The sequence below is a fragment of the Dermacentor andersoni genome, chromosome 1 (genome assembly GCF_023375885.2).
Source record: "Dermacentor andersoni chromosome 1, qqDerAnde1_hic_scaffold, whole genome shotgun sequence".
Lineage (NCBI taxonomy): Eukaryota > Metazoa > Arthropoda > Arachnida > Ixodida > Ixodidae > Dermacentor > Dermacentor andersoni.
In genome coordinates, this window is record NC_092814.1 from 333,407,182 (window position 1) to 333,429,531 (window position 22,350).

Here is a 22,350-nt window from a genome sequence, read left to right on the forward strand (position 1 = left end):
CTGTCGCATATCTTTGTGATGGTATGTAATGTAATCAGAACACACTCATGAGTCAGCGGCTATAAATGCGTTCCGTGAAGTGATGCAAGTGATTATACTTACACTAGGCTCCGTTTATCCAGACAAAAGCTGCACTTTTCAAGCAACAATGTCTTAACTATATAAAACAAAAAAATTGTATCCATAGTTGAATAAATCATATTGTTTTGATATTCTGAAACAGGCACGGGGCCATTTTGACAGAGCCATTGAGCTATTAGTCATTGGCATAAGTTAATTTATATTGATCTCCTTTACAGTTACTACCGAAGAGCCGATTTGGGAGGCAGCAGCCACGGAGCACCATCCTATTCTAACCAGAGGATGGTCATCCCGGCTACAGATCTAAGGCGCGCACAGCTTTCGCTCATAACGTCTTTCCCACAAATTAGAACTTATATGTAGAGCGAAACTGCTTGTTCCTTTGTTAAAAACGTTATTTGGTTATAACATGTTTTCACGATTAAATAATAGAGACAGCAGTTTCAGTTGCTGCCAGAATGAATAATCGCATCCGTATTAATATGTATGCAGATAATATGGTGTTTTCCTTATTTATTTATCATCGTCTCACTCTACAAGTACTACCGAAGAGCCAATGGAGGAGGCCTCGTCAACAGAGTGCCCGCTACATGCAGAGCCGGGGCAGTCCGGGCTACAGAAAGGTGCGCAAGGCTTTCCATCGTAACTTTAATGCGACAAATAAGAGCTAACTTGAACACACAAACTGCTCAATCGCATGCTGTAGATTGTGCAAAAGTTCCCTTTACGAAAGGAAGCTTTAAAACATTTTTTTTCCAAATGAACAAAAAGCATGGGCAAAACTTTTCACAGGCAATTCTTTAACATCTAAATTTGATAATATTACAAGTGTAGTAAACCCAATGCCCTGTGACATTATTCCACTCAACTCATGTTCCTTTTCTCCTCAATATGCCCTCTATGTGGCTGTGATGATGCTGTCTCCTGGGCTTGCAAAGCTACCCTGTAGCAAGAGTGATGTGTTGTCTTTCCTTAATTTTGAGCAAGCGTGTTTACGTGGAACATGCAGTGTTTGTTTCAAGGAGCACCGTAGCTCATTCATGTCACACATACCCGCGCTGCAACAATTCCTGACGAAGTGTGCCTCTAGTTGACCGGTGCTTTCCCGTCTCCTACTGATTTTCTGTTGTTGCCCGTTTATCTACGTGACATTGGTCCCCCGCTGGTAGTGATGAAAGTGGACACAGCCCGGCTTTCTCCAGAACCGGCCTCGCGTTCTGTGGTCTCATCGCAGAAGCGTAACAGCGTAATGAATCATACGGCCCGTGATAGCACGGAACTCTACACGGTCAGTGGAGAAGACTCTGAAGACGGCTTCAAATTCGTTAGAAGCCGTAAGGCGAAGCTGAGGAGTCTCAGGACATATTCGCCTTCAAGTACGTCCACAGTACAGAATACGAGCCGTCCTCGGGGATCCCGCCATACTTTTCTGTGCCATCTGAATAGGTAAGCTGTCTCCACGCTCCTTGAAAGATTAGTACCAAATGAGATAACCGACATAAGAATGAACAATCGCAAGAATATACTTGCCGTAAATGTCGTGCATTCAACTGCTTTTGACATCTTGCATACAGTAACCGATTTCAACAGGATGAGAGTGCGCTCTCACATTCTACTCGACAAGGATACAGCAACAGGTGTAATCTACGACGTAGGTGTTGCAATATCGAAAGAAGACTTGCCTATCCTAGTCAAGACAGCCACTCCTGATGCTACCACATGCAGGTATGCCGGATTGGCAATTTACGGTGTGTGAAGAGAGTCTTCAAGGGCGAAACCATACCATCTAATGCCAAGGGGGCCCATTTTAGGTACCCCGTAAATCCATTCATTCCGAAACCTCTGCAGTGCCACAAGTGCTTTCTGTTGGGTAACGTCAAAGGTGTTTCTAATAACACAACAGTACGTGCACGCTGCGCTGAGACCCACACCAAGGAATCCTGCCAAACAACTGTAAGTGCAGAAACTGTAAAGGATCGGGTAAAGCCATGTCGAAAAATTGTCCCCGAAATAAGAAGGAGTGGAGTATGCTTAAGGAGATGATAAGGTAAGGTCGTACGCACCGGGAAGCAGCCGATTCTGTTATAAAAACCACGCTCCCGCCACCACCGCCGATGTTCGCCAAAGAATGCGAAAGGCCCCCCCACAGAGCCAACCTAGTCCAGTGGCGTAATCACCTCGAAGTGGGGACAGCAGCCCTTGCGCGAGACCAGATGCAAACTTATGAATGACAAAGCAGCCCAGAAAAGTTCTATGACGTTGTCTTTCCAGCACTGCCAAATGCACGCCCACCTGCTTAGCTTGAGCGGAGTATAGCACCTTCATCGAAGGTACCCCTTGCTTCCGACAAGTTGCCTCAACAGGATGTGCAGATGGTTATATTGCTGAAGTCACTAATTTCTGTGATTCGCACACTTTTGGGAAATGCACAACCTTCGACTACTCTATGCGCTTTACAATTGCTGGATGCTCTCGCTGCTGTGCTTGAAAGCTTGCTTTAGAAACATGACTCGCCCACTTGTGGAGAAGCGACCTTTTCAAGAAGTCAAGAATGCATCACTTCTTCAGTGGAATGTGAGAGGCCAGAAATCACGTATTTCCAATTTTCGTCAATTTGTGCAAGTAAATCGGTTCCCGATATTATTCATCTCTCAAACAAACGTGGAAAACATCCTCAGACTATCACGATATGAAGCTTTTGTTTCCGCTACATCTGAGGAAAGCGGCACGGTCCTCGTTTATGCTCGCAAGGAGCTCCCCTACGTGGCCCAGGCCTTGCCTCCCCATGACGACAACGCGTACTTGCGCCTTAGCAAAGCGAAGAAGAGGCTTTTCTTCACGCTCGTCGCAAGCTACATTTCCCGATCAAGTCGTTTAGACTGTAGAAGGTTTGAAAATGTTTTGACGCCGACCTCTAGTCCATGGATAATCACAGGCGACATTAATGCTCCTCACCCAACTTCGGGAAGTACAAGAACCAATTTGAGAGGCAGGACTGTTGTATCTTTTGCTTCTGCCTGACCTCTGCCTTTTGAACGACGACAGCCCAACAATCTTGAAAGGGTCGTCGTAGAGCAGCTGCCTAGGTCTGACTTTGGTATCAGAATGCCTTACTTCGAGCATATACTGCTTTAATAACTTGTAAACATTTGGAGGTGACTATATTCCTACTTACGTTGCCAGTAAAGCTCTAAACAGTATGTCCTCCCCTATGGTTTCTTGCACAATTGATTGGCCCACATTTCAAGCTTGTGTGAACGCCGAATGCAAGAGCGGTTCTTTTCACTCACAAGCGTCGCATTCTGAACTTCTTGTCATGCCGATGCGCAAGGAGCAAGCATTAGTGAATGCTGCTCCAAGCCACAGACGACAAACGAGTGTAAGCTTCCGTCGCGGTAAGCCTTGCGGAAGGCGGAGCTTTAGATGAGAATTTGGAGAACAAAGGTACTGGTTTGTAAAGTCTACCGAATTCCAATGACCCAGTGTAAGCTCGCTTGCTAGCGCGCAGTGCTTACACGCTGCATCAATTCCTGCTAAAAAAAATGTTGTGCGTAAGCTACGTAAGCACACTGTCTCAAGGTATGTGGCTGAACGAGCCAACCAAGACGTCATTCCGTTATCGAGTAAAGCATACCCTACAGTTTGCTGTAAACCCGAAAAATTCTCTTGCGTTTTATACACTTCTACACAGTTTACGAATCGACGTCGTCTACCCAAACTTTTTTGCCTCCCTTGCAAAAAAAAGACATCTTCCAAACTTGCCGTACTCATGTAAACGTTCCAATTCAGATAAATTCATGGTATTATGTTTCATGGAAAAGTAAAATTATCAATACATTTTAGCGTTATTATTCTCATTGATACCATTACTACTATCCGTCCCACTCCCCTTACCCCCATATTTCATTGCTCTACTGGGCGCTTCTTGGTCAATTCCCTTTGAGGGATATCAATCAATCAATCTATCTTTATTTTTGACGAAATCAAATACAAGATGGGTATAAGTAAACATTCGGAGGTCCCGAAGTAACAACTGTCGGGGGGACCTCCTAACAAGACATTAAAACGGGATCGTAGGATCGTGGCAAACAGTGAGACGTGTCATATGTGATACAAATTCTACATCATCATCGGAAAGAAACGGTAAGAGAGAAAAAAATCAATTAAATATCACAAGTATAATCACACAGTTAAAAAGAAAGAAAAATAATTGAAGAAATCTCAAAAATAACTGCAGAAATTCAAACGAGGATAAATGGCATGTAAAACTAACAACGAGGAAAAGTATCAGTTATAGGCGAGATTCAGTGACTTGGTAATTGAACAGTACATTGCGTAATGGTAAATCAGAACAAAATCTAGTTAATTCTAGGTTCGTTAAATTATACTATGCATCAGATAAAGTGTTCAAGAAATGCTCCTTCGTTCTACGCTTGAAAGATAATAATGTAGATGACTTCATATCAGATGGTATTGAATTCCGAACAGAAATGCCTGAAAACGCGACGGTAAATTTCCCATAATTAGTTCTTGCTTTTGGAAGGAGAATATTGAGTTGCGCTGAAAATCTTGTGCTGTTATAATTGATGAGGCTAGAGCGAGTAAAACTTCGAATATTAAGCTCAGTATTTATAAGACGAAACATTAGTGACAGCTTATGATTGAATAGCATGCGTAAAGGTAAAAAATTTAGGGAACGGAATATGGGAGGAGCGGGAGATGTGTGCGATTGGAATGCAATTAATCTTAATGCCTGCTTTTGCAAAACTTCTAGCTGATGAAGATGTGTGGCATATGTATTACCCCAAGATGACCGGCAGTATGAGATTTGACTGTGTTTGTACGCGTAATATAAAGACATGAGAATCGTTTTCTGAAAGAAAGAGCCGAGTTTTTATGATGATGCGAGTACCAAATGCGATTTTTTGAATAAGTGACTGGATATGGCACTGGAACTTTAGGTTCTCATCTAGAACTACACTAAGAAATTTAGTAGACGCGGATCTTGTAAATACATTATTATTTTGAGGCACTGCAATAGAGTCAATGTGCAAAGTTTTTGAAGAATGGAATATTATAAATGTTGTCTTAGATGGGTTAATGGTTAGCTTGTTTTTTACACACCATGAATGAACATTCGCTAGGTCAGCGTCAAGTTTATCCTGCAATGTGAATAAATTTTTATCAGATGCGAAAATAATGGTGTTATAAGCATAATGAAGGCAGTGCGCATGTGTTAATATTTTTGGCAAGTCATTATTGAATATCAGAAATACAGTGGCCCAAGTATTGATCCCTAGGAGACGCCTGTAGTTATAGTTTTTGATGAGAAGACACCATTAACTTCGACTATATATGGTCGGTCTTTAGGTAGGTGCGAAATAATTGTAAAGGCAGGCCAGAAATGCCACAAGATTGAAGTTTACTTAAAAGAATGCGATGGTTAATTGTATCAACCGCCTTAAAGAGAGCACCGACTAAAAGACCTTGATCGATGGCTAATTTCATCCTCTCAGTAAAAGTAATAAGCGCTAGTTCAGTTGAAAAATTGTCACGAAAACCAAACTGATCAGAAGTTAAAAGATTAAATTTGGATAAGTGTTTAGTTAAGCTATTGTGTATTAGTTTTTCGATTACCTTCTAAAAAAAGATTAAATCCAGATGGGACGATAATTATTCATGCACTTACGGTCACCTTTTTTAAAAAACTGGGATTACTTTACCTGTCTTGAGGCAATAAGGAAATATGCCATCTATAAATAATCTGCTTGCTATATATGCTAACGCAGGTGAGATTTCGTTAGACACAAGCTTAATGTTAGAGGGGCGTATCAAGTCGAGGCCTGGACCGGTTGCTTTAAGAGAACTGATAATATTACATACATCTAGCGATATTGTGGGAACAGGTAAAATGAATCAGGACAGCGCGGAAAACTAAGCAACGTTGAATCAGGCTGACTACCGTCTGCAATACTAAAATGGTCACTGAAAACATTAGCTATGTCTTGAGGGTCAGTAATATTAGCAGAATCGTGGTTCACACACAATATGGGATTTTTAGTTGTACTAATTTTGAAGAATTCTTTAATAACCTGCCAGTTTCGTCTGGTATCAATTCTATTTTTTCTTATTTTATTTTCGTAGTAATTACGCTTTGCATTTTTTTAAAGTTGCTGTTAGAACATTTGAATAAGTGTGGAAGCGCAATCGCAACGCATTATTGAAAGGCTGGACTTTAAGTTTCTTACGAAGATTATCTCGTTTTTTTAATGGACTGTACTAAACAATCACTAATCCAAGGCTTTTTTGGCGAGCTAAACCATCGCGTCACAGTACTGTTACTTGTACATAAGGTAGAGAATTCGGATAGTGCCCTTATCTGGGATCATAGTCATGGTTTCACAGCGTATGGGATGTTATTGTGCAGAGCAAGCTGATTGATGTGATTTGATTGCATTTTCTCGTGATTTCTGCTTACATTGAGTCTTCACGTTAGGATTACTTGAAAAATGATCTTCGTGGGCGCGAGTAAAAGTGTTCTTAACGCACAGTTCACATAAATTTCTCTACTCACCGCGGATGCTTAGCATCAATTTAACTGCATTGTTTTCCTTAAGTTCGGGTATTTCTTGTAGGCTTAGTATGTTTGTGTGTTTGGAGTACATGTGCGCGCGTGAGATAGGGAAAGGGCTAGCCTCAGTTTCTGAACTGTGTCTTGAGATTGCCGGCTCTCCAATGTAGCTTACCTTCAGGTCTATCTACAGTTATTAAACAAACAACAAACCGAGCATGTGTTTTACATCAACAACTATTATGGACAAGTACCCTCACAGAAATAACAAGCGAGCTTCCTTAGGGACCTTGAACACACTTAAGACAGGCCAATAATTTTTTTAATATTCTTGTCACACTTTTTAATGATGATCGTTGTATTTACTTGGGCATATTGTTGGGAGGGGAGGGGGGTGCGCTGCTGTACTGCGAAGGCTTCTTCGGCGCCGTGTATGCAGTACACGCAGTATACGAGTGATAGCGGTATTTTTCACTCAAGCTCGTTCTTCACTGCTTGGCCACATTTACGCAAGTAAGAATTCTTTAGGTCTTGTCGCCAGTCTTTACCGTTCCCAGTATGAGGGATGCTCTCCAGGAACTCTACACCCCCATGAAGGTGCTTGTGGTGGGACAGCTTCCCTGAAAAAAAAAAAAGAATTCGTCGCTGAGTGCGAACGGCGCAGAAAAAGTTATATTTTTCAAGCAGTGCATCGTTAAGCTCGTTATTTACTGTCTTGGAGGTTAAATAGATTGTCAAAGACATAATCGTGCAATGTAGTTGCCGCAAGCATTTATGCACTCGTTCATAGCTTATTTTTGTCCTCTAAGCAATAGAATAGATATATAGAAACAAAAGTTTGATGAAATAAAATACGACGAAGTTGGGCAGAGGTATATTCCTTTGGAGAGCTACTTTTTAATACACAAAGAGGAAGACGGAAAGAAAAACCGCATAACTGATGACAATGTCGAGAGAAAGAAGATGCAAAAAACACAATTGGCATGGTGACTCAAAGTCTACAGCGCGGACCCGTACTGTTAGGAAGTCTAATAAGGCCTGGACGTCCTGAAAACGGAATCTGCTATAACGCCAAGGGCCCGATATCACTTTATCAGATACAAGTTGGCTGTCGTGGAGAACAGGATCATGAATCAATATGGTGCGTGTGGTTATTTCTAATTCAGAGGTTTGTTTTTAATGACAGGACAACTCCGGAAGTCTGTACAGAAAGTACAGACTTCGTCCATTCGTTTCAGTACAGTCATTCAGACCTACCTGCACAAGCAGCTAGCAGCGAACTGCCTACCGCCAAATTCATCACATCTCAACAAAGCTGCATTGACAAATCTCACTTTGTAGCTCCCTCTACTGTAAGGAGTTCCTCATAGCTCATTCGGCAGTTTCGGGACGGCAAACCCCACAATTGAAGTTACCTAGGCATTCTGTGTGACTTTTCTACATAGGCGTGCTTAGCTCAAAAAAATTGATTTCATGCTTTCTGCAGATCCCAGCATAGTGCAGGATGTAGAAGTGATAGGTAGGGTAAAGTGCAGTGATCATAGGTTAGTGAGGGCTAGGATTCACCTCAACTGGAACAGAGAAAGAGTAAAATTGGTCAACAAGAAACAAGTCAACTTAGAGGCAGTAAGAGTAAAAGCAGACAAATTTAGGCTGGCACATGCAAACAAATATGCAGCCTTTGAACACAGAGATGATGATGATGATATAGAGGTAATGAATGAAACTGTAACGAGGCATGCTTCAGAGGCAGCACTCGAAGTGGGAGGCAAGGCACTAAGGCGACCAGTAGGCAAGCTCTGCCAAGTAACAAAGAACCTAATAAAGAAACGACAAAAAATGAAAGTGTCCAACTCAAGAGATAAGATAAAATTCGCGGAACTCTCAAAACTGATTAACAAGGAGAAAATAAGTGGTATTCGAGATTACAACATCAGAAAAACTGAAGAAGCCGTAAAAAATGAACGCAGCATGAAATCAGCGAGAAGGAAACTTGGCATAGGACAAACCAAGATCAAGGCATGCACTGAAGGATAAGCAGGATACTGTCATCAGCGGTCTCGAAGGTATAATAAAGGCAGCGGAAAAATTCTCTACTGACGTGTACAGTACCAAGAGGACTCAGGAGTACTCGATTCGAAACAATAATGAACAGGATACAGAAACTCCTATAACTAGAGGTGAAGTCACAAGGGCCTTACAAGACATCAAATGGGCAAAAGCGGTAGGAGAAGATGGAATAAGTCGATTTAATCAAAGATGGTGGAGACATAATGCTTGAAGAACTGGCGGCTCTCTATACGAAGTGTCTATCGACTGGAAGGGTCCCGGAAAACTGGAACAATGCAAACATTATAATCACAAAAAAAGAAACGTTAAAGAGCTGAAAAATTAAAGGCCCATTAGCTTACTCCCAGTATTATATAAAACATTTAACAAGATAGTCTCCAATAGAATGAGGGCAACACTGGACTTTAGTCAACCAAGGGAACAGGCTGGCTCCAGGAAGGGATACTCTACAATGGATCACATCCATGACATTAATCAGGTTATCGAGAAATCGGCAGAGTAATATAAGCCTCTCTATATGGCTTTCATAGATTACGAAAACGCAGTTGATTCAGTGGAGATACCAGTAGTCATAGATGCACTGCGCAATCAAGGAGTACAGACCGCTTACGTAAATTCCCTGAAAAATATCTACAGAGATTCCACTGCCACCTTAATTCTACACCAGAAAAGTAGGAAGATAGCTATAAAGAAAGGGGTCAGACAAGGAGACAGAATCTCTCCAACGCTGTTCACTGCGTGCTTGGAAGAAGTATTCAAGCTATTAAACTGGGAAGGTTTAGGAGTAAAGATCGACGGCGAATATCTCAGCAACCTTCGGTTTGGCGATGACCTTGTTCTATTCAGCAACACTGCAGATGAGTTACAACAAATGATTGAGGACCTTAACAGGGAGAGTGTAGGAGTGGGGTTGAATATTAATATGCAGAAGACAAAGAAAATGATGAATAACCGCGCAAGGGAGCAAGAGTTCAGGATCGCAAGTCAGCCTGTAGAGTCTGCAAGGAGTACGTTTACCTAGGTCAACTAATCACAGGGAACCCTGACCATGAGAAGAAAATTTACGGAAGAATAAAAATGGGTTCGATCGCATGCGGCACACATCGTGAGCTCCTGACTGGAAGCTTACCATTATCGTTGAAAAGGAAGGTGTACAATCAGTTCATTTTACTGGTGCTTACATAGTGAGCAAAGACTTGGAGACTGACAAAGGAGTTTGAGAACAAGTTAGGGGCCGCGCAAAGAGCGATGGAACGAAGAATGCTAGGCATTACTTTAACAGACCGAAAGAGAGCGGTTTCGATCAGAGAGCAAACGGGTATAGACGATATTCTAATTGACATTAAGAGAAAAAATGACGCTGGGCACTTCATGTAATGCGCAGATTAGATAACCGTGTGACCATTATGGTGACAGAATGGGTACCAAGAGAAGGGAAGCACAGTCGAGGACGGCCGAAGACTAGGTGGGGCAATGAAATTAGGAAATTCGCGGGCGCTAGTTAGAATCGGTTGGCCCAGGGCAGGGTAATTGGAGATCGCAGGGAGAGGCCTTTGTCCTCGGAGGCAGTGGACATAAAATGGGATGACGCTGACGATGTCAATCGGCTCAGAAAGAAACTCTGTCGTCAACGACATTGCGCATCAGCCGCTCCGACTAGGAACGTTTTAGACACTGGGATGATAAGCTGAGGGAGCGCACATGTTAAGAAACAGTAGTAAATTGTGCGATTTGTCTTCGAACAATAATCGCTACGTATATTTCGCGGCCTTTCCTTTCTTTAAAACGGCCCTCCCGGTAAAAGCACCGGGCGGCCGTCGTAAGGCAAACAGCGCTCCAAACGGCGGCAATGAGAACACTGGCATGTGACGCTGACGACGCGGCAAAGGCGCGTAGTGCACTCATGGTACTTAGAGTAATCTTGCATTGCAGTTTTCAAAGCCTGAGCAACTGAAAACACTGTTTCGTGCATCTGATGTCGAGAAAGGTCGCCGCTTGCATGACATACCCAGGAATTCTGGACAGGCGATTAGTTTCTTTTTTCGCCACCACGTGGCGTATCAACCTTAAAGATTTGAAATTCGCGCCGTGACGTATGCCATGACGCACTACTAAAGAAAACACAATAAAAAGAAGCACACCCTGAGACTGTTGCTTCCTCTCGGCACTTGGAAACGAGCGCGCTTATGAATCAGCCTTATGTTGAAGACAACCTGCCACTTGCTCGACTTGCAATGAATCGACGATTTTGCTAGACACCTTACCAGACAGCTCGTCGGCATTCCGGGTGAGATGTCTGGCCGAGATAACAGCTCCCGCAAAGCTTGCGTTGGGTTCCCTTTTTATCGTTGTTTTTCCTGTTTATTTGTGCACAACTGCGGCCGCGGGCTTCCGTATAGTCAGCGTTTTCTTGTGTTTTCTAAGAACCAGTGTGATTCAATAAGAGGAAGCTTTAGCTCGGGCACTTCTTCGATGCCGGCTGCTCAAATACATGTAAAACGCATAAATGATTTTATGAGAAAATCGCTCAACCGATATGAATGAGAATTCTTGCATTCAAGAGAGAACGTTAGATCACAGTGATCGCTGCAATAATAATTTTGATCTAGGCCATGCCATTATTGACAAGAATTATCGGAAATCGGCAAATTTGAAAAGGAAGTACGAAGTTTACAAATCCGTTAGTTCGGATAAAAACTGATATCGCATCCCTCTAAACTGCATCCCTTGGAGCATCTCAATCGGACAAATTAGATGTTTGAATTTATAACTTATGTGAAGTTACAATACGTGTTAAGATTTGGCGAATACCATATTCAGGAGTTAGTGGTGTATTTCAGGGTGGCATATGATATATCATTTTTGTCTGCATTAAATGAAATATTAGGTGCAGCTTAGAGAATTCCGATATCGTTTTTAGTTGCTGAGGTACAGAGTCGTATACTTTGAGTATTGTTTCTTGAGATCTCGCATTTTTTTTTTAGAATTTAGAAAAGTGGAAGCTAAATAAAAATGGGCTTTCTGAAATCTAATTTTAACTGTTTCTTTTACGTTCAACATGTTACGTTTCGCCTACGACGCGCGGTATAGCCGGCGCGGATGCATCAGACGCCGGGGCTTCATTCAAAGCGGCGGACATTTTGGCCCGTTCAGCGCTGCCGTAACGCTTCCTGCCAAGCACGTCCAGGCATGTTTCAATGCCACGTGTCTTCGTGCGTGTGTGTGAGTGTGTGTGCATGTTGGGGCCCACGCTTGTCAAAGCGCGGCAGCCGGGGAGAGGAGCTCCCCCACTGTGAAGCGAGGAGGTCTGACCGGCGCCGGCCCGGCGGATGCGTCACTTCTTGTCTCAACGTGTCTCTCAGCGTGTCCGTGCCCCGCCGTCACGGGCGCCTCGCGCAAGCCGTTCCTTCTTGCCCTCGACTCCGAGAGTATAAAAACAGCTGCCCCGGACGCCGAGGGAGGCTCCGATTTCTTCGGTCGAGTAACGTGCTCTCCCGTCTCTCCACTTCGGCCGACATGACCGACCGCTCTTTTGCGATGCTAGAATAAACAAGTTGTTCTGTTAGCAGTCGACTCATGCTTTGCCAGGACCTTCGGATGCTTCCAGTTGTGCCCCAGGCCGCCAGGCCAACGCTACCCTTGGGGCTTGCGACCCATTAGCAACAAACATAACTCATGAATTGCGCTGCAGTGGTTGTAAGAAGAAAGGATTGATGATTACCCAGGTAGGAGCTAAAGCTTCCCGTTAAGTTAGGTTTAGACTAATAATTTTGCTGAGAGAAGAAGCAAGACGAGTAGCGCGTATACATTATGGCGGCCGCAGTTGGATGGGGGCGAAATGCGAAGACACACGTGTACTTAGATTTATGTGTACGTTAAAGATGCCCAGGTGGTCGAAATTTTCCAGATTCCCCAACTACGCCATGCCTCATAATCAGATTGTGGTCTTGTCACGTAAAACCCCCTATTTTTTTATTTACAGATTGTACAGTAATTTGCAGTAATTGACAACGCCAAGCCTACAGCAGGTTAGTCATTAAAGCGTTCACTTCTTCAGACCTAAGCTCGTGCTCATCTTCCTCAGCTTTGTGCAGAGCTGCGCAACATATTTCCACTTGGCGTGGAAGCGCCGTCCCGCTGCTTTTTAGGCAGAAAAGGACTGGTAGCGTTTTAGGCGGCTGACCTGAACGACGTCATGGGAAGTCTGGATGGAGCGAGTAGTAGGTGTGACCGGAGACATATTGTAGGTTACGTAGGTTACCTGACAGAGGACCCGGTAAGCTCCGGAGTAGCGGGATATCAGTTTTTCCGAGAGGCCGAAACGGCGGGTGGGACATCGAAGAGGGACAAGATCCCCGAGAATATAATCGGCGTCCCGGTGACTACTGTCACAAATGCTTTTACTCTTGTTCTGAGAAGCACAAAGGCGACGGTGAGCAACTTGGTGTGTTTCTTGGGATCGAGCAATGACATCGCTTGCATACTGAGACACGGACTCCTGAGGGGGGGGGGGTAGGCAGTATTGTATTAAAAAGCAATACTGAATCTCGGCCGCACAACAAATAAAATGGCGAGTAACGTGCAGTGCGGTGGCGTGATGAATTGTACGCTAATATAACAAACGGGCGAGCAGTATCCCAGTCACGATGGTCATCAGAAACATATATGGAGAACTTGTCTGTTAATATTCGATGAAGTCGCTCCGTAAGACCATTGGTCTGCGGATGACATGCATTAGTAAATTTGTGCTTGATTGAACAAGGATGGAGGAAGTCGCCCACAGCTGGATGGATGGATGGATGTTATGAGCATCCCCTTTGGAACGGGGCGGTGGGTTGCGCCACCAAGCTCTTGCTATTATACTGCCTAATGTCCTACCTAGGTTAAACAATAAAAAAACACTATGGACTACCAAACCCAAAATTCCTGATCCCCCATTGCGAACTGTGCTTTTGTACGTCTCTGTTTTTTTGTCGTTTCCCTACTGTTCTTCCGCCAATCTTCCAATCGCCTCTTACTAATGCCTATTGCGGACATGTTTAGTTTACCCGCCGTGGTTGCTCAGTGGCTATGGTGTTAGGCTGCTGAGCACGAGGTCGCGGGATCAAATCCCGGCCACGGCGGCCACATTTCGATGGGGGCGAAATCTACGGTCCTCTAAGTCCTCCTCTACGGCGTGCCTCATAATCAGAAAGTGGTTTTGGCACGTAAAACCCCAGAATTTAATTGTTTTAAACTTGTTTACTTTTCCACTGCTCCCGCTTAACCCTAGGGCTTCAAGCAGGCCGGTGGTGCCTAAATCAACGGCTGGATAGACGTCTTCACATTCTAATAAACCATGCTCCATAGTTTCTCTAGCTTTACCGCAGCTAGCACATGCTTCTTCTTCCTTCTTATATCAGGCTTTATACTAACGTGTTCTAAGGCCTCCCGATCTCGCTTCGAAAAGTAATGAGCTTCCGTTTGAGTTATCATAAATGGTTTCTTTCCTGATTTCGTTTTTTCCTCTTAAGTAGTTAGCCATGGCAGGTTTCTTTTCCATTGCCGCAACCCATGAGATTATTTCAGCCTCTCTGACTTTCAGCTTGGCGTTCTTTGTTGCTGTGTTGCCCACCCTACAGGCCGCATACTTGCTGGTAAGTTTCCTAGTTCTTTTCCTCCACTGCGAATCAATGTTTTTCCTGTGCAGATATGTCAACACTCTCCCAGCCCAAGAACTTTCTTCCATATTCCTCAGCCGTTCTTCATACTCAATTTTACTGCGAGCTTCCCTCACTTCAAAACTAGTTCAACCCATATCAACCTGCACAGCTTCATTTGTAGTCTTCCCGTGAGCGCCCAATGCGAGGCGACCCACTGACCTTTGATTCCCATTGTTAAGAACGGCCAGCTGTAGTGCAAGTTTTGCCAACCAGTTGCGACTCTGGAGGCAACATTCCGGCAGCGTCGCCGCACACCTTTAGCCACGGCGTGACTAAGTCGACTGTGTGTGAACAACAACACGTGCGTCCTCAACTCTCCGTCGCTGGAGCCGAGCTTGACGAAGTCGCCATTGTAACTAAACCGGCTCGGCGGACCAACTATTGTTACTGAGCCGCGGGAACGTCTACTGACACCCCTTCCCACGCGCCGACCAAGACGCCAGACAATGGGCGGCCGGCGGGCGCGCTGCAGTTCGGGGAATAAATGCCCCTACGGTGCCGGGTCGTCTCCGCTATGGTGCTTGGTGCCTGGTCAACTCGCCCACGGTGCTTGGACGGCCGTTTCCGTCACCTGGGTATCGGGGGAGGACCGATTGTTTAAAAACCGTTGTTGTGCGGCTGCTCAGGACACTCTCTATCAAGCAGTCATGTTAGACTGATGTACTTTCTCAATGCAGTCATGTCAGACTGATATAAATACTGTAAATAAACCCATATTCCTCGTTCTCGATGAGAAGCAGTCCTTCCCTTCATCAACGTCCTTAGCGTGGATAAGTTGGACGACGGCGTGGGCCAGCTACTTTCTAATTCATGCCTGACTCCAATCTTGACAACGGATCACGAGCGATAGGATTGAACCCCCAATCATAACACCATCGATCGAGTCCTGATTGTACCCCTGATTTAGAGTAAACAACCAGGTTTTCAAAAGTAAGTCCTGGAACCATTACACCTTTCCACATACCTCGGAGGACCTCGTCCTCCGAGGTAAAGAGAAAGGAGCGACCCCTGTCGGTAAGAAGTTGACGAGGAGCGCCGGGGCGAACAATGACGTTATGCATTACAACAATAAGTAGGCTACGCTAGTTGGAAGTTTACCCGCCGTGGTTGCTCAGTGGCTATGGTTTTGGGCTGTTGAGCACGAGGTAGCGGGAACGAATCCCGGCCACGGCGGCCGCATTTCGATGGGGGCGAAATGCGAAAACACCCGTGTACTTAGATTTAGGTGCACGTTAAAGATCCCCAGGTGGTCGAAATTTCCGGAGTGCTCCACTATGGCGTGCCTCATAATCAGAAAGGGGTTTTGGCATGTTAAACCCCATAATTAAATTACGTCAGTTGGAAGGGCTCTGGGGAACGCGAACCAAGTTGTATAACGTGTTGCGACGGCAATACACTTGTTGCATCAGCCAGATCTGGGGAAAGGTACCAAGAGATCTACACCAACACGATAGAAGGGTTCGGTAGGAACGCCAAGAGGTAGGAGTAAACCAACAGTGAGCTCAGATGGTTTCTTCTGGCGCTGACATAACTCGCAAGAAACGACGTAGCGGCGGCCAGATCCGTGCATACCAGGCCAAAAGAATCGTCGCCGGACACGGTCGTACGTACTGATTCCCCGAGGTGACCAAAAGTTGGTAGATCGTGTAGCTTGGACAGAATAGCAGTGCGAACATGCCGCGTAATGACCAGCACCATCTAATCCACTGGGGTACATGCTACGCCGATATAAAATGCCGTCTTTGAGTAGGAACATACCAAGAGAAAGGTCACATGACCTAGACGTGAACTTTTCCATGATACCACGTATGCTTGGATCTCGGCGCTGTTCGGTAGCAAGGTCAGCTAAGCAAATAGAGAAAATACAGAGCAGAAGCAAAGGTCGCAGGAACATCGTCTGGATGGCGGCACAAGCAGTCGGCATCTTGGTATAAACGATCGGACTTGTAAGCAACTGTGCACGAGTATTCCTGTAGGCGTAGCGCCGTGACCTAGGCGATCGGTAGAATCTTTGAGGGACGAAAGCCAGCAGAGCGCATGGTGGTCTGTGGTGAATGTAAAGGGCCGACCACATAGATAAGGGCGCTATTTTGCCACTGCCTAGAGAAGTGCAAGGCACTCACGTTCAGTAGAGAAATAATTCCGCTCAGCTGGAGAAAGCAGACAGCTGGCGTAGGCAATGACGCGGTCGTGGCGTCGTTGACGTTGGCAAAAAATGGCACCGATTTCATGACCGCTGGCATCAGTGCTGACTTCTCTTGAAGCAGTCTGGTCCAAGTGCACAAGAAATGGAGATGTAAGGAGAGAGATAAGCTTCGAGAAGGCAGTTGCTTGTTCAGGTCCCCAAGAAAATGAAGCATCTGCCTTCAGAAGAGCAGAGGACGAGTGACCTCCGAAAAATTGTGCATGAAGCGGCGGAAGTACGAGAACAGGCCCATGAAGCTCCGGACATATTTAGAACATGTTGGCACGGGAAACTTCTGTACGGCACGAGCTTTTCCCGGGTCTGGGCGCACACCAGATGAATGAAAAATATGACCGCGGATAGTAATTTAGCGCCGTCCTAAGTGACATTTAGACGAATTAAGTTGAAGGCCAGCATTGGGAAAAGCAGAAAGAACGAGCGAGAGGCACTCCGGGTGCGTGGCAAATGTAGGAACAAAAACAACGATCATCATCTAAGTAGCAAATACAGATGAAGCAATTGAGGTTATGAAGGAGTGTGTCCATCATGCATTCAAAAGTAGATGGAACATTACATAAGCCGAATGATATAAATTTGAACTTGTATAGGCCATCGAGTGTTATAAAGGCGGTTTTCTCTCGGTCCATGTCGTCGACGCAGTCTGCCAGTAAGCGGAACCAAGGTCGATGGAAGAAAAGTACTTCGCGCCTTGGAGGCAGTCGAGGGAATGATCAACGCGTGATAGGGGATAAACGTCTTTATTGGTGATCTTGTTGAGGTGCCGGTAATCCACGCAGAAACACCAGCTGGCGTCCTTTTTAACTAGAATGACAGGGGACGACTGGATGATGGTTCAACGAGTCATCGAGAGAGAATCTTCTCGACCTCCGTTGGAATGACTTCTCGTTCGTGCAAGGACCGACAGTATGGTCGCCTGTGAATAGGGTGTGCGTCACCCATGTCAGTATGGTGTGTCGTGAGAGCGGTCAGGCCGAAAGGGCGGCCCAGGTCAGAAATGTCGCTGAACGCGGAGAGCAGCTAGTTGGCGTGGTGAGGCGGAAGTTCGGGAGCAATAACGTTTGTGAGCTGAGAAAGAACAGCCGGCAAAGAAGAAGAGTCAACGGGAGACGACGTAATATAAGCAGCTGAGGCTGAAAATAGGCAAACTTGGGAGGAAGACAGCGTACATAAGGCTATGCTTTGTGGTAGGACGTGGTCACGGACGCCTAAGTTGACGAGCTGAAGGCTGGTAGAGTTGTTGGTGATACTGACGATGGTTTGCTGAAGAGCAACGTGATGAACAAGGAGGACTTGCGCGAGAGGAGACACAACACAGTCACCATAAGGCACAGGTGTAGATGTATAAAGCAGGACTCTGGTCATGGCTTGTGGGACAACTCGATAGTGCTCAGCGAAGCAGAGCCTGCTGGGAACTTCCTCAGGAGCGTCAGGACAGGTAGGTAGGCGGAGCTAAACTATTCTAATCCAAGTAAAAAATGGCGACTTCCTACACTAACTGCACTTTTGTAGTCAGTATATATAAAAACATAGCCCTATTGACTTCATGAAGCACGAAATTTAATCTGTAACGTGATTAATTAGAGCTGGTGTTGGAACTGTAATTGCAGTGCAAGTGTGATTCACTCTGCACGCAGTAGCGTTTTGAGAGGCAGCAGGGAGGGAGAGGGAGTGTATATGCGTGTGCACGTCTTGAGTTTGCATGCGCGTGTACTTGAGTTTGTGTGTTCGCCCGTGCTTGTGTCTCCGTATTTGAATCTGCGTGCGAACGAGCGCGTTTATCCGTCTGCGTGCACACGCGCATTTGTGTACGCGCGCATTTCAGTGTCGGCGCGTGCGTGCACACATTTTTCTGTGTGTGTGCATGCGTGGGCGCATCTAAATGTGCGTGGAGGTGAAGATGCCAGTTATCTTTAGGTCTGTGTGCTTGAGAGAGAGAGAGAGAGTGTGTGGTGAAAATATGTTTTTATGTATAGGTGTGTGTGAGAAGCTAGCATTTCCTTACTTGTACCTATTCTCGCATGCAAATGAAATATCGACGTTAACATTATGGGCTTTTTACGTGTCAAGCTCACAATCTGATTATGAGGCTCATGGTAATGGGAGATTCCGAATAATTTCGACTCCTTAACTTGCACCTAAATCTAAGTACACGGATGTTTTCGCATTCCGTCCCCATCGAAATGCTGCCGCCGTGGCCGGGATCTGATCCCGCGACCTCGTGCTTAGCAGCCCAACACCACAGACACTAAGCAAGCACGGCGCGGATCTAGAGTTTATTTGAATCTTATTTATAACCACAGAGACAACGTTGAATGGCACTGCTGCCATTATCACTTTCTGAAAGCGAAACCGACGCAAAAAGAAAAAAAAATATTAGGAGCCATTCCACTCTGTGAAGGTGGATGACCAGCTAAGCTGTAGCACATCAGACAGGATTACGCAAGGGGTCATGTATTTATTTTCCCCATTTGGTAATGGTAGTGACGATAGCCTTGTGATTACTGTTACATATACGGGTTGGCCCGGTTACAACCTTAGATATAATCTTGGCCAAAGTAGAATCTATGCACGACCGTTGTTACTTATTGAATTACTTTGATTGGTCTAGCACTTCAAGCCAAATTCTTCTTGCACAAGCTCAGTGAACCATTTCTTTTCTGATTTTGAAATGCCCACATTGAAGCCTCCAAAGGTGATCACAAGGGTAGTGTCATCGCGGCTAACCAATGCAAAGTGCGTGGTCATGAACTTCTTAATACCACAGTTGGGTGTGCCTGAATATATATAGGCAGTGGATATCATAATTCCGTCTTTCGTTTGTATAGCACACAACCCCACAGTCGGTGCCCCTCTCCTTTACGAGTTAAGGTTGTATGGTAGTATACATACATTTCCTCCTCTGCATATATGGCAGTGCCTTCTGCGCGTGAGGCCGTGTGCGATTCCAGCATACCCATCGACGGGAAACAATGCATCTTCATTATTATTATTATTATTATTATTATTATTATTATTATTATTATTATTATTATTATTATTATTATTATTATTATTGGCGGAGCACTCGAAGCCTGCTTCACCTCCGCCGCATGACAGTCCGATACTCCGCAACCTCAGGGATCGGCCGGCATTTTTGCTCCCTGACACGACAAATCCATTTCGGGCCAGAGGTACACAGCTTCGCTGTGAAAGCGCCTGTGCAGTCAGTATTGCCGCTCTGTATTTTGTCTCGACGGCACTATCACCATCGGCATGGTCCCGCGAGGATGGTGGTGGTGGTGGTGGTGAATTGTAGCAACAGGCGGGTTTAGCCTGGCGAACAAGGCCGGCAATTGCTCCGCCTGAGCGTCTCGCACAATACCGCTGAAGGGTTTCACCATATGTCCATCAAACCAGTCTCTCTTAAGAAATCGATGAGGAGACGTGAAGTTTCTTTGCGGGCTATAACTGATCCCTCGGGAAATATAAGGTGTTGCAGGCGCGCATGCGGAAGGTCCTTGTTTTGCAGATTCTTCAGGAGAGTGTCTCTTTCATCTTGGAATTGCTGGCAGGACCACAAAAAGTGCTAAATGTCTCCTGTCTCGTTGCATGCCGTACAGTTCGGAGAATTGAATCGCCCCGTTTTAAATAACCAGGCCGGTGTATTAGCAGATCCTGTCCTTATTTGATATAGAAGTGTGGCTTCCTCTCGGTGCAATCTCTTGGTTACGCAGGGCATATGCGGTGGAACCCAAAGCGACTCAAAGTGATTTCGAATGTCAGATTTTTGCACTTGATTACTCTTTGGAGCCTTGATTTTGGGAGGATGATAGAACGCTGCGTATGCAAGCGCATCAGCTTTTTCGTTTCCTGAGATACCAATGTGGGAGGGAATCCACTGAAACTTTACTGTGAAGCCTTTGTTGTTGAGTTCTTTCACGATGGCTAGTGATTTGCGTGGGAACTTGAGGGATGGCAAACCATGGTATACTAGTTGTAATGCGGCCTTTGCGTCCGTAAGGACAACCACATTCTGCGGAGGCAAAGTCTTTAGTTTGCGCAGAGCAGAAGCTATTGCTACTCCTTCCACAACTGTCGACGAGGCTATACACTCCAGACGGCCAGACCACGTATATCTTAGAGAGGGAATGTAGAATGCAGCTGCACAGCGGTCTTCGTCTGCCTTGACAGAGCCATCTGTGTATACTTGTAGGTGATTCGGGTAAGTCGTGCTCAGGTGTTCTAGGACTAATGACTTGGCTTCTGCAGATGGAATGCAGCTCTTTGATTGCAATCGTGGTATACTTAAGTTGCATGTGATGTCCTCGAATGTCCTCGAATGCTGCATAAAAATGTGAGCGCGGCCTGTTACCTAAACGTCGTAAGAGGGCTCTACCGGGCGTAGACTCACTCAATCGTAGTAGCTGGATCATCAGAGCCTGGGAAGCCTGAAGTCGTAGAGGGCGTGACTGAGCTTCGTAGAGCACTTTCTTGTTTGACGCTGACTGAGGGACTCCAAGACAAAGCCGGATACCTTTTCTGTGGATGGCTTCTAAGCGCTCGTATTGGCTGTCTGAGGGTGACATCAGAGGTAGGTGATACAGGATTCGACTCGTAACCAACGCTGCATGTAGCCGTAGCATCGACGTCGGGTGGTTGCCCCAGCGTATGCCAGCGACTCGCTTGAGCACATGTAGCCTGGGTGACGATGACGCCACAACGTGGTCAACACCGCGGCGCCAGAGTAGCCTGTGGTCTAAGGTAACGCCCAGAAATAGGACGTTGGTGGCTTGTCGAATCTGGTATCCGTCCAAATTCAGCGTCAAGCGTGTAGATTTTCTTTTCACTCCAGGAAATAGTACGAATGATGATTTCTCTGCTGATAGTAATAATCCAATCGTTGCCAAGTGGCCCTGAATGGCTTTTACTGCTTCTTGGGCTATTCGTGCGAGGCGGCGATGCTGGTAGCCGGAGACCCATATGCAGATATCATCGGCATATATAGATATCTTCACTGGTATTCGATGGTTTAGTACTCTTGGGAGGCTACTCATGGCAATGTTAAATAATAAGGGAGATAAAACACTCCGTTGTGGCACACCGCGAAATATACGTATTTCATCGCTCAAAGTGTCGCCAAGACGAACTCTATTGCCACGATCATTGAGGAACGTATGTAGGAAGTGCAAGAGATGACCCGTGACGCCTATAACTTGTAACTGGCTGATGATGGCTCCTTCAGACACGTAGTCGTAAGCCTTAGAAACATCCATGAAAACAGCAAGTGTCGACAGGCCATCCGCACTGTAATGTTTTATGTGGCTTAGCAGGTCCAGCACATTGTCTTGAGCGCTTAGACGCTGCCGAAACCCAGTCATGCACGATGGTAGTTTTCGACCCTGCTCGACATACCAAGTGAGTCTTGTGCACGCCATCTTCTCCATTAGCTTCGCTGCACACGAGGTCAGTGATACCGGTCTGTATGAGTCCAGAGCTGCAGGATTCTTTCCAGGCTTCAGAACCGGTACCACCCATGCTACCTTCCATAAATGTTGTATAGCCCCACTGGCCCAGACTTGGTTAAAAAATGCCAGCAAATCACGCCATCTCTCAACCGGTAGATTAGTCAGCATCTGATTACTGATAAGGTCAGGTCCCACCGCACAGCGACGTCGGAGGCTGCTCATAGCTAGTTCCAGCTCTCTGAGTGTGAAAGGAGCATCCATTAGAGACGACGATAG

General features: G+C 45.5%; 1 protein-coding gene across 1 annotated transcript in view; it reads right to left on the reverse strand.

Annotated features, from left to right (window-relative positions):
* Positions 1 to 6,929: 6,929 nt before the first annotated feature.
* LOC129381270 (uncharacterized) overlaps positions 6,930 to 22,350 on the reverse strand; it is a 116,745-nt gene continuing 101,324 nt past the window's right edge. Inside the window, exon 9 of the mRNA XM_055064000.1 lies at positions 6,930 to 7,272. Within this exon, the coding sequence (XP_054919975.1) occupies positions 7,124 to 7,272 (149 nt within the window). The 3' untranslated portion in view covers positions 6,930 to 7,123. The remainder of the gene's footprint in view (positions 7,273 to 22,350) is intronic.